General features: G+C 37.3%; 1 protein-coding gene across 1 annotated transcript in view; it reads left to right on the forward strand.

The window, feature by feature from the left end:
• Nucleotides 1-12792, forward strand: part of IARS1 (isoleucyl-tRNA synthetase 1) — a 111334-nt gene that overhangs the window by 22613 nt on the left and 75929 nt on the right. The window contains exons 10-13 of the mRNA XM_086618779.1: nt 1384-1531; nt 3401-3488; nt 7611-7671; nt 9239-9334. Of these exons, the coding sequence (XP_086474905.1) occupies nt 1384-1531; nt 3401-3488; nt 7611-7671; nt 9239-9334 (393 nt within the window). The remainder of the gene's footprint in view (nt 1-1383; nt 1532-3400; nt 3489-7610; nt 7672-9238; nt 9335-12792) is intronic.

Here is a 12792-nt window from a genome sequence, read left to right on the forward strand (position 1 = left end):
TCAATTGACATTTCATATAGAGTCAGATTAATGAGCTTTCTTTAGAACAAAGACTATTTTGGGATGTGGGTTTTTTTTGTGTGTGTGTCACTTTTCCATAGAGCAAAGCTTTCTTCTCTTCTTGAGTCTTAATGAACTATTTAGATGCTATTTCTTACCCTAGAACCAGTAGAGTGTGTGTACAGGGTGTGCTACTCTGCCACTTCATGCAAAAATCATCTTCTTTTTTGTCTGCTAGAGGTGATATTTTGAAGCCTGAAATGTTGAGGGTCCATAAGCTGACATGATTTATTCTTGGTGAGACCTGTCATTTTTGTATGTAAGGCAGCTGTTGTCTTTCTCACCGTGGAAAGCAGACTTTGGCTTCTGTGTATCGATCCTGTGAGAATCAGGACACAAATCATGAGAAACAGGACACACGAAGCAAGGTTAGAAAGTGACTTAAGTGTCTAGTGTACACTTGAGTAAACCATGTCAGCAGCTTGTATTACGTGTAACTGAAGAAGGGGTGTCTTCAGATGGAAGCAGGCATAACTTTGTGAACAGATAAAACATTATACAATGCTGTTACTTGGCAGTCTGGGTGTTATTTTTTTATGGCTTTCCAGTTGGTTTTGATCTACCTGGTCAACAAGTGAATAGCCTACAGTGTTGTCTGACAACTGGTAGAGACAGAACTGTACTGATGGCTCGATCTTTGCTTGGCATCGAGTGCGGTTCCAGAGTTATGTAATATTTATGTTTTACTGTTGACTGCACCAGATGTTCACAGAAAATTCCCTCTGGAGCAGCCCTTAGCTCTGACATAAATAGCTGCCTGTCCCATGATGCTGTTAACTGTTCCGTGATGCTGGTGGAAACCAGAGAGCCTTGCGCTAGACGTGGTGAGGGGATTGGACCTATTTGTGTGTTTGGGGTCTGTGTGCACGGTTCCTGTTTTTGATTGGCATTTAAAATTAATAGTGAAAATTACACATTTGCAGGATTAGACTTGCTTTTTCAATCTGCTTTTCATAATATGTGGAATGTGAAATGACTGAATAGGATTGTACTTATCTGAAAGAAAAAGTTGTTTTCAGGAGGTTCTTTTGGCTCATTTGAAGGATGATTTTACAGAGGAGCTGACAAAGGTCGTCTTCTGAGATTTTTTTACTCTAAAATATTGACTTACTCTTAGTTTTTAAGTACCTCAGACTTTTTTCCCTTTTTAATAAAAACAGCTTCTTATTAAGAGATAGCTGCAAGTTGCAAGATAGGTTTTGGTAGATGGCAGTAATAGTGATTACTACTTAAATTTGTATTTTCTCACTGATACGTGCAGTAAAACATTTTTTTTCCCCACTGTCTCTTTTCTCCCCTCTTTGACTTTATCTTGTTTTTAAGGATGTTCAAGATCCTTCAGTGATTGTGAGTTTCCCACTGGATGAAGATACAAGTGTTTCTCTTGTTGCTTGGACCACTACTCCTTGGACCTTGCCTAGTAATTTGGCCCTCTGCGTTAATCCAGAATTGCAATATGTAAAACTGAGAGGCAAGTGTTAACTGAAGGTGACATAAAATGAACACTTCATTCTTGAGTGCCTGTGAATATATACTTGTATTTTGTATGATAGACTGTTTTATGCTGAATTTATAGCACTTTGCTGAAGTTGTATCAGTGTTATTCTGAAGGATGAGATTTACTTCCTGTGTGGCTGATGATTTCTAACCACTGTGCTCTTTTTATTTTACATGCATCGTGAGAACTGTTCCCTAAGAAATATTGATAGATGAAATAAAGAACAAGAGCAAATGTTTTATCTATCTTCTTAAAGTCACACTATATTTGAGACAGGGAAGTGTGTCTGGGCGTCCCCAGCTTTTTTTTGTTCCCTCCTTTCTTGGGGTCCAGACTCATGAACAAGTTACTGCTACATGACAGCAAAGTTGCAGTAACTGAACATCTCTGTACTGTTAACCTGTAACAGCCCCAGGATGTCACATGCGAGTCTCGACCTGGCTGAAGTGTTGTTTTTGGCACAGACGTAAGGCAAGGTGGGTGCTGTGGTTTCCAGTCTAAGAGTACATGTGACCAAGTGCCTTGGCTTACTCGTGGACCGGTTGGTTGTGCCTGGCTAAACAAGTTGTTCTGTGAGGTAATTTTTTTCATGGAGGACCCAGCACTTCAGGAATTGCATGCAACAGACCATGTAGGGTGCCTAAAAAATATAGGCTGTTGCTTTTCTTGTTACTGCTTCAAGTAGTTTTCCAGGTTTTGCAGTTCTGTGGTTTTTTTTTTCAATTGGCAATGGAGTATGTTATGATGTGTCTTCCTTTTTGCTTAGGAGAGGAATTTATTTATCCTCGAAATGCAGTTGTCATTAATTATATCTTCATCTAAAAAACTCTTTTTTTTTTTTAATTTAAATAAAAAAGTAAGCAAGAATTTGTATGAAAGTACTTCTTGTATTGCTGTTCTCAGGTTCTCCCAAGCTGCTCACCTTTTCTGACTTCTCAGTGTCCTTTTTTAAAAAAAAAAATAAGGGGGAGGGGGAGGAGATATTAAAGTTAATGATGGCATTTAATCTGGAGTAAAAAAAGTGCCAAAGGTATGATTTCCAGTTCCAACATAACCACATGAATCTGATGTGTGCCTAAGGTGATGTTAAACATGAGAAATTGCAGAAGCTCTTTACAATGAATGCCAGGTGTTTGAGCTTTCTTTATTTTAAGAGAGAACTAAGTATGTTTCAGTCTTCAAAGATTTTAATATAAATTTGGTCATCTCAAAAAGAGTTAGTGAGTACTTTCAGAAATAGCACCTACATCTGCCTGAGATGCTGAGTTGTTGAGTTTGTTTTTGACGTACAGACTGCTGGTGGGGTAGTGATCCTGACTAAGTTGGTAGGATAATAGTTTCACTTTTTATTTATATTTGCTTCCTTTAAAAAGAAATCCAAGAATAAAATTGATTGGAATAGTAAATCGCAGAAAGGCACCAATAAAGTGCAATCATTACCTCTAATGTCGACTTAATAATACTGATTTTATGTAGTAATTTTCCATCTTCCAATTGTTTCCTTCTGTTTCAGTTACATATACTGAAACTTTTCAGTTGCTTTTCTTTGACACAATGATAAGGTAGGGTATTTTTGCCTCTCTAAAAAAACCCACTGAAGGTCAGTGGATTGGATTTCATCCTGTGATTTTTGTTTAAACTTTACTTTTGAAAAGTGTCCATTGAGTGATGACTGTATGGGGAAGAAGTAGCTGGAAACTAGCGGTCGATCAGCGGGATTATTCTGGGCAGTTTTATAGCTCATGTGATACTATCTTGCATAAATGGAAAGGTTTTGTAATGGTGCAAGTGAGGGTATTAAATTGAGATTTATGAAACTTTTTGTTTTATTTTATATTCTAGATAATTCCACAGGAAAGATTTACATTTTGATGGAATCCAGGCTGATAGCACTGTACAAATCTGACAGTGAATATGAGATACTTGACAGGCAAGTACATAAATGATTACACACTTGTTACCTTCTAGTATTTTTATGGGGCAGAAGTTCAATGTTTCAAGAAGTTGGAGTTTGCAGTTATCTAGAGATGAGTTTCCCTGCATGTGTGTTTATCTTGCAAAAAATCTATAAAAGACATTTAAATTTACTGGAACAAATTGGTCTTGAAGCTATGAATAGAATGAAAGTTTCGTTAGATCATTGTATTGTGGTGGGTAAAAAAAGGTTCCTTAGGCCTTCCTTTTCCTATGTCTTGTCCTAGAAAGACAGTAATTTAATTTAAAGATCTCAAAAAAACCCTAGAGATTGTCAAAATGCTCAACGCTTTCTAAACATTATGTAAATGTTTAAAGGGAAATGGGCAAAGGTAAAACCATTGTCTTTAACAAGCTAAGCTATTGCTTCCCTAGTTTGGTCTGCCTAAGTTACGCAGTTAGTGCTTTCTCAAGCCTGCTTTTATATATCTTGGTTCAGTGGAAAAAATATGAATTCTTTAATATTAAAGTCAGACTGGATAGGGAATGCAGGTATTAAATTCTGTAGCTCTCAGATGAAATAGCTTGACTTCTTTTGAATCTTTTGTATAAAACATCAACCTGTTAAAGACGTAAAATGCAACAGGTATTTATTTGCTCACTTTATTCAGTCCTGTGTGGTGAGTAAAAAACCAACCAAACCCCAACACACAAACAGAAAACCCCAGCAAAAAAAAAACCAACCCACACAACACAAAACTACAATAAAAATCAAAGACTAGAAAATTTTTTGAGCATAACAACCCTTTACTGACATCAGTTACTTTTATTTTTAAGGGTTTTTTTAACAAGCAGTTGAAAGCTTTACATATATCCTCCTTTTTTAAAAATGTTTTTTACGTCTTATTTTAACTAAGCAATTTTATGTAGTCGTTGGATTAGGGAAAGATAGTGCTGCAACATTTGCTTAAGATGTTGTCTAATTTGCCTCATACTATGACAACTGAGTAATTCTTATTTTGTATTTCTGCATTGATTTCTTCTCCTACCCCCAGCTGAATTCTCTTCATTTATCACTTACTCTGTAGCAATTTCAGCTGATATTCCATTTATAAAGATGATATTCAGATGCTCTCGTTCTTCAGGATTGACAGAAGTTCTCATCTCCAGACTCTCTTCCTCCCTTCAGAGTCAGTAAAACCATTAAGTAGTGTCAGATAGTCTCTGTCAGGATACCACTGAAAATTTTCTTTCGGTCTGATACTGACTTAACAATGACTTTTTTCTTGAAGTGGTTGTGTGTCCATGTAAACGTACAGTCATCCAGGTAAAATATTTTGTGTGTCAGAATGATGTGTCCAAGTGTCAAAAGTCTTACTAACCTTAGGACTTAAATCTTGCTAAGCTAGTTAGTCTGCTGAAAAAGAAGTAATTTGGCTTGGTGGGACTTACTCTTGACAAATTCCTATTGTGTGTTCTTTAGCACTTCACTTTTAAAAACCTCTTCAATCTCTTACAGTTGAGTCAGGCTGTTATGCTAGTCTGACTGGTTTTTAGGTCCCTCAGGACTCTGTTTCTCTCTTGAAGTATAGGTACCGTGTTCCTTTCCAGTCTTTTGAAACCTCTTCAGTGTGTCTAAAAACGAAGCCTTCTACCAAGCCCACTCTATTTTCTTAAATATTTTCTGATGCGTTTTCTTTAGACTTAAAAAAAAAAAGCAAGGTAGATGTATTGTCTTTTAGGTTCCAAATTCTTCTTTTAATGGAAATACTACAAATTTAATTTCAATCTGGTTGCAGTCATTCTGTATCAAGGAATGCCCTGAACGTTTCAGCCTTTTTTTGGTGTGGTGTTTTCTTCAGAACTCTAAAGTACCTACTCTTTAAGACAATCGTTCACAGGTTTTGATTGTCTTTGCTTATGTCCCTGGCTAGTTGTACTTCTAATTTTTTTTCCCCCCTAATTTTTCTTTTTTTTTTTTTTTCCCCCCATACATAAGGCTGCTAGCAATTTTTATTCTCCTTGCAGAGAGGTGTGGGGTTTTTTTCTTTCTGCATTAGTGCTATAGTCTTCTCAAGTTGACTTTTTTTTGGTCATACTCCCAATTTTTATGTTATGTAATAAATTATTCGTCTCAAATGTGAAATGGGAGACAATTAAGAGGTAGCTGATAGTTGAATGGATCTTTTAAAGATTTAGATCTATGATTATGTAAGTTGATGGAAATTATCTTTCTTATTTCTACTCTTCACTTCTTTCTTTAGATCACTCGTGTATTCTCTGGCAGTTAGGCCCTTGAGGGAGAAATTCATGACACTTGTTCTATACCAGGTGGCAGACTGAGGTCAAGGAATGATCCTACTGAAAATTTTCTGTATTTGAATACTCTGACATTCCTGAGTACTCAGCCTTTACTCCTTCACCCTCCCCACACCTGACTTTTCTCTCCCTTTTCCTCCCAGATTAAGATGATGGGTTTTTGCGTGAGAGCAAATAGGAATTCTAGTTCTGTGTTTTCACTGATGAGATGGCTACCATCTTTATCAGAAGACTCTGCTGCTTTGCACAAATTGATTGATCTTGGTCTATTACCCTACTTCTGGCCATCGAGTGGCTTTTGTTTTAGTTAGCAGTGGTAGATATGAAATGATTGATGAGCATTTTCTTCCCTTTGTATTACATTTCAGTCTATTTGCATATTAAACACTTAATTTCTTTACACTATTTTCCACTGTTGTCTCTTTTTGGATTGTAAGGAATCCAGAAAAGAGACTTCTGGTCTCTTGAGAGTGAAGGATTACTATAATGATTTTAAACGAGTCTGTTACTACAATGACAGTAAGAAGGCAGAACTGTGTACACCTTCAGCCTGAAGTTCAGGACTTTGATAAACAAAGTACTTCAGATATCAAAAGAGAAAATCAGGATTGTGATCTGCAACCCTAGCTCTCACTTACTTGCTTTAAATAAGAATTTAACTACTTTTTTTTTAAGCCAGTTCTAGGGCTTCGTGTTCTGTGTCTGAGCATTCCCACATCTGTGTGGCTGAGCACTGAGATGCTTTTCTCTTGTCTGATTCCGATTAAGCACCTCAAACATTCCTAAGGTTGTTTATAATATAAAATATGTAAACCGTTCACGAAGCTGTGGCTTAAAATAGAAGTCTCCCCTTTTCCTAGTGGATATTATATATGCTGGGCTGAGTCGTCATGCTCTGTAACTTGGTATTAAATACTGCTTGAGTTCCTTTTTGTGCAACAGAACAGCTTTGAAGAGTTCCCCGCTTTGAAGTAGTCAAATGTATTATGGTTTGACCATTGTTTTGGAAGAGTGGATCAAGAAGAGTGTAGGGAAAGACCACAGCTGTGGCACATTCAGAGAGGTATTGCATCTATTAAATGAAGTTGTATTATAACTAGACTTTTTTCTGAAATGGAAGATTTAAGTGCTTTCAGGAAAGTTCTGATCAGTGAATCTCAACTTAATCACCGTCTTTGACTGTGATCAGAAGTCTGAAGAGAGCCAGATCTACAGGCTCTTTGTCTTACAGTTCTTGCCTGGCTCAGTTGGTTCCTCAGTTGGTTCAGTCCTGTCTGTGTTTAGATATTTCTCTCAGATGCCCATGGAGAGCTTGGATCCCTAGTTTTTGAATAAGGAATGAGGCATCCAAGCTTTTAAATGCTGCAGTACCCTGTATCAGAATCTGCTGTGCATGTAACTTCTAGGTGGCTTGGATCAAGGCTTTAGTTCTGTTGAACATGCTGAGCTACAGGACTTTTTTATGAATATGAAATGGAAATTTTATCTATAAGCTCCTTGCCCAGCTTTACCAGAAGTAGATTGTTATTAATGCTTTGTTCCTACATTAATTTTCAGTGATTCCTTACTGAAAGACCATCAGGTACAAGCGTACCTATTGACTGTTAGCAGAGATAAATTAAATTAAGACACGCTCCAGTTTTTGTCCAAGTCCGAATTGCCGAAGAGATGTAGAAATGGGAAGCAAACTACTGAGAAAATACTCTTTTCCTCACCTTATAAAGTCCAATTCTGTTAGGGGTGGGCAAAAAGGAAATAATAAAAAATAAAAAGCAATTTCAAGTTGTTAATTTGTGTTCATGTAAATCTTTATCCTCAGGTTTCCTGGCATTGCTCTTAAAGGCAAGAAATATAAACCACTCTTTGATTATTTTATTCAGGTAAGATGAGCAAGTTTTTGGTGTTTTATACAGGATACAAAGACAAAAGTAAAAACCATGCTCAGTATTCCTTGTTCATGTTATAAAAATCTTCTGTCCTAGTAATAAACCCCATGTTGTTTTATAGTAGTTCAAAATCCTAGTGAAAGGTTGAAAAACAGAAAGTTGACTTTTTTCTGTATTTTTTTCCTCAAGTTTCAAATACAGCCAGAGTAAGAACTCAGTGATAAATAGTAGTTTGACTTCAGATTGCGGAGAAACTTCCAATACGCGTGAATAAATAGGCAATGTTCTCTTAACTTTTCATCTGGAGAGCTTCTGTCGTCTGCCTATTAAGTCCACAAATTTTGTATTCATAAGAGAATGACTCTACATGTTTGATTGTTACCTGCAATCAGTGTTTTTAACTGAAGAGTTAAAAGCTTTTGCTAAAATAACTACTGATACATCTGGAATTTATGGTTGTCCACCTGTGCAGCATGAGAGCACTGAGTAAGTCTAGTGTAGTTAATAGCACCACAGATGGTAATGGAATGTATAGCAATAAGAAAGGGAGTAGAGAATTTGTATGTTTAAAAGAAAATAATTCTGATTAAATTTTTCAAAGAGTTGAAGTGGATTACAGTACTGCTGGACAAGCAGCTGTTACCTCATGTGAGGGATTGGGTCATTTGTGACTACCATCTGTTCTGAAGCGTGTGCTGAAGTCAGCAAAGGTGAGGAAACCTTTGTAGGGAGCAGGACCTGTTATTTCTCGAGAAAGGTCCAACACAGCTGAATTTAAAAAACAGGACTGCAGGTGTAAACGTTTGGAACGGATATATTTTTTTGAGTTCTGCTGTACTTCTAAGGAGCAGATGGGCATCTACTGCTTTTTTAAGAATGGGTGTCTTATCTTGAGATATCCCTCTTCAGAACAAGCCAAACCTAATATTGTGTAATATATTTGGTTCAGCTGTGACTGCAGTGATTTTTTTTTTTAATTACTTCTGTATTAAGAAATACAAAACAGCTCTTTATTTTTCATTATCTACATACTGAACACACTGCAAATTGTCAGATCTTTTCTTGGCAATTTTTTCCTTCCCCCCCCCCCCCCCCCCCCCCTTGATTCTTACCATCTTCTCATTCTCTGGAGGAAATAAAGAAAATATATTACTATAAAAGCAAACATCTTTTTTCAGAATCAGATGGTAAATTCAACATACAGAGGTGCGAGAAGACTTCTCTGTATAGAATCCCTGTAGCTTTCTTGGTTGTATCCTCGCTTGGAGGAGTGTATTGATTTGTGGTCTGTTAAGCACAGACCTGTGTGAAGATCTGTGGTTTGAAGAGTAATTGACTATGAGACCTTCTGGAGAAGTCTTGGATTTAATTGCATTTCACACTGTTTCAATGAAGTATACCACCTGGGTGTCTTAGCTATGGGAAATGATTAAATAATCTTAGGAATGTCACATTTTACTTTGTCGCTTACTTTTGATGCAGGTGGCTAGTGTCTCGTCTATGTTGTTAAGAATTTGGTGTTAATCTATATGTATCTGAAAAACATGTATTTGTGTTGCAGTGCAAAGATAAAGGTGCCTTTGCTGTGGTAGTAGACAGTTACGTGAAGGAGGAAGAAGGCACAGGTGTTGTACATCAGGCCCCCTATTTTGGTGCTGTGAGTATGAACCACATCTGTTACGTTCATTTTGTTCCAATGTACACTGCTTGGCTTTCCAGCTCCTGGGGACTGTCAGAGTGACTAGGATAGAAATACTCCCATTTGCTACTTACAAATATAGAGAATACAATGTAGCATTGTATTCTAATGAGTTCTTGCACTCACTAGTGCTCTTTGTGTGCTAGACTGGAGACTTTAGGTGTCCCTTAGTTTGGCTATTGCTGTGGTATGTCAAGTGAACTCATCACTGTATCTTCTGTGTGCCACTGATCTTAGATTTTCTCAAAGTCTAAATTTACAGTTTCGAGAAGAAATGATCTGTTGCACTGATAATCGAAACTGGCTTTGAGAAATGATGACTTTGAATGGCAGCAGCAGTTCTGCCGGGCACACCGCCCCTCTTCAGCATTTCAATTTCATTACTCATTGGGCTTTTAGAGAAGGAAAAGTGCTTTGACTGCTTTTGTACTGAGACTTTACCCCTCACTGTAAAAGGATTTTGTTGCACACTATTTTTTTTTTGTCTTTATTATCCTTTCCCTTAGTCTATTCTTCTGAAGATTAAGAGGGATAATTTTTCACGGGTTTCATCACTTCAGTTTTTAAACACATGAATTAAAGGCAGTAGTTTAAACTCATTGTCCTTTTTGTATAGTGTCCTGTCTTCAGCTGTTATCCATAGATGCCCTCAAAAAACTTGCAATCGAGCTGCCAATGCCCAGCAATTAGCAATCCCTTGACCTCAAGCTCTATCACAATTTTCAGAAAGTGTTGGCATTAGTAATAGGCCTCTTTGTATTCCTGTGAAACATCCCATCCTTTTCTGGCTTTTTTTTCCTGCATTTTTCTGAGGGATGCATCCATTGTGGTGGTGTTTCCGTTGTCAAGATGAGCATTTATGTGAAAAGATGTCCCAGCTTTATACAGCTGTGAATAAAGAGAATCAGACTGGGCTGTATGTTATTAGTTAATAAAGAAATCAATGGTGACTGGTAAGGTGTCTTAAGGAGTCTAAAGCCTGTCCCACTACTTGCACCTCAGATATTCCCCTAGAGCTAAATGTTGAAGGACTTGACTGAGGGGTGAGGGAGCAGACTTGGTTTTGAGGCAGGAGCTCTTGCTGTAGGAGATGGAGTAGAGGAAGTGAACAGGCTGCTAATAGAGAAGGAGCTGTGGAAGAAACTTTCTGTTGGTTGCTGTGTTGGTTTGTTGTCTACTTGCACAATACAGTTTAGTTGTTGGAAAGTGTGTCTGGCCGGGTAGAGCAAGGATTATGTGCTCTCTTTTATTTGGTTTTGTTATAAGTCCACAAAGATTTGTGTAAACACAGAGTAAAAAGAAATCTGTTGTTTCTCTTTCCTGGGAAGTCAGCAATTATCTTTAAAACCATTTAAAGGAAAAAAAAACAACAACCAAACAAAAACCCGAAAAAAAACCCCACAACATCATGAGAGTGTCAGTTAAATGCATTGCTAAGAAAAAAACATGCATAAAATATTTGTGTGAGGAAAACTAGCATCACAAACAAAACTTGGCACTTGTTAGCTAAGGAGCAGCTTGGCTTTATTTATGATGCATGATGCATAGACCTGAGTCAACTGAATGTGCTACCTTCAGATGGAAATTGCATTGCGTATGTTGCACGTAATGCTGCTACCTTTTTCTTTTGGGGTGCAGGTAGCTCACTTTTGACAGCCCTCTGATAATTTTTGTTCAGAATGTGTTCTGGTTTAGGTTCAGCAACTCATCATTGTACAGTAGGCTCTGTAGAATACTGAGTGTTACATGTGTTGGCATTAAATGTTTACGTGCTTAGATGAAAGAAGGGAGATAACTCATGATGGTAGGCATGACTGTCTTCCTAATTATTTGGCTTCTCTGCAAATTCCTTTACTGTTGTGTTGAAGGTGAATAGGAAAGAGGAAAGGATTAAGTGGAGCAGGAGGTCAGAAGAGATGAAAAGGAGCACAGTCCTTCACAGAAAGTGTCATATCTCATGTCAATATATGTAAATCTCTTTGATAAATAGGGGTGGAAAGTAAATTGTTGTTGTTTGGTGGTGTTTTTTTTTTTTTTAATTCTAGTTACTGATACATATTCTGTATTGCTGATAGCTTAGAAATGTATCCTTCTCCAACAAAACTTAAAGTAAAAATTCACCTTCATTTAGTTCCAGGATTTCTAATTTCATTGTTGTGTGATGCTTTTGCCAAATACAAGCTGCCACACAATATCAGAGCACTCTGTTATTTCAGTTCAAAAGAAATCAAAATGAAAGCTCCCAGAACAAGACAAACCTGTAATAAAAACTCTGTAAACTCATTATACCTCCAGATTAACATGACACTAAAATTCAGCTGCTCAGGCACTTCATCATATGTAGATATACCTACAGTCAACCTAAAAAGCTTCAGTAACATTTTAATTTGCCTACAAGCCCTGTACTTTCAGTGCCTGCTCAGACAGAGTCACAGGAGTTTCTTGGACATCTTGCTGTTGCACTTTCTTTTCAGTAAATTGCAAAAGCGTACTTGATTTTTGTTAAGAGGTGTTGAAGGTGAACCTTTTGACTTGATGTTTTTGTTGGTTTTTTTTGGGCATTGTTTTTAAACTTTTGGATAGGAAAACATTGAATTAGCATTAATGAGCTATTTGATATCTTCTGCTTCGTTCTTTTTGTGCTTGTTTTTTAATTTTTTGGTAATCTTTTGAGAGATCTAATCGTGGTAGAGGTAGAAGAGTGAGCACTATGATTTCTCTCCTGGAAAGAATTGCAATTTGTCTTAGCTTTCCAGTAGAGCTTAGTGTTTGTGGATTTCTGTATGTGCCTGAATATATTCTTGGGTTGTGGTTACTGGAGCAAATCTTCATTAAATCAAATGGCAGGTCAGTCTGGAAAGCTTTTACGTTCAAGTTTGAGCTCTTCAAAAGAAAAGAACTAACTGTAGAAAACAAAAATAGCTGAGCTCTTTATATTTCATGGCTGCATCAGCGATGCAAATCGAACTGAACCACCTCTTGACCTTGGTCCTGTGAAGTGGAAGGTTTGTTATTATGTTTTAGATAGGTTGTCAGCGTGCCAAGCTTTGTAGTCTTCACTGGCTGCTTCTTCAAAGCCTTTTACAATTCGGTGCCAAATCGGGGTTGACGTTAGTTCTGTCATCTGGCCTACATTTTAAACACTGCAGTCTGCTTGCTGTATCTCAGCAATAATAGCTGATGAAAGGTCAACTGAGAATGGGCTTATCTCAGTTAATCTATTGACTGAAGAAGCTGGTTGAGCAAGTGGAGGCTGAATAATCGCGATGTCTGTCTGCAGCTGCTGGAGAGTGGAACGAGACTAAGGTCTAGAGTAAATGAGTGCTGTAGCTGAAGTGGTTTTTCATTTCTACGTGTGATGCCTTGGTACGTGAAGTAGCCAACTTCACTGTCGCTGTGGAAGAGTTTCATCGTTG

Source organism: Tauraco erythrolophus, chromosome 12, assembly GCF_009769465.1.
Source record: "Tauraco erythrolophus isolate bTauEry1 chromosome 12, bTauEry1.pri, whole genome shotgun sequence".
NCBI lineage: Eukaryota > Metazoa > Chordata > Aves > Musophagiformes > Musophagidae > Tauraco > Tauraco erythrolophus.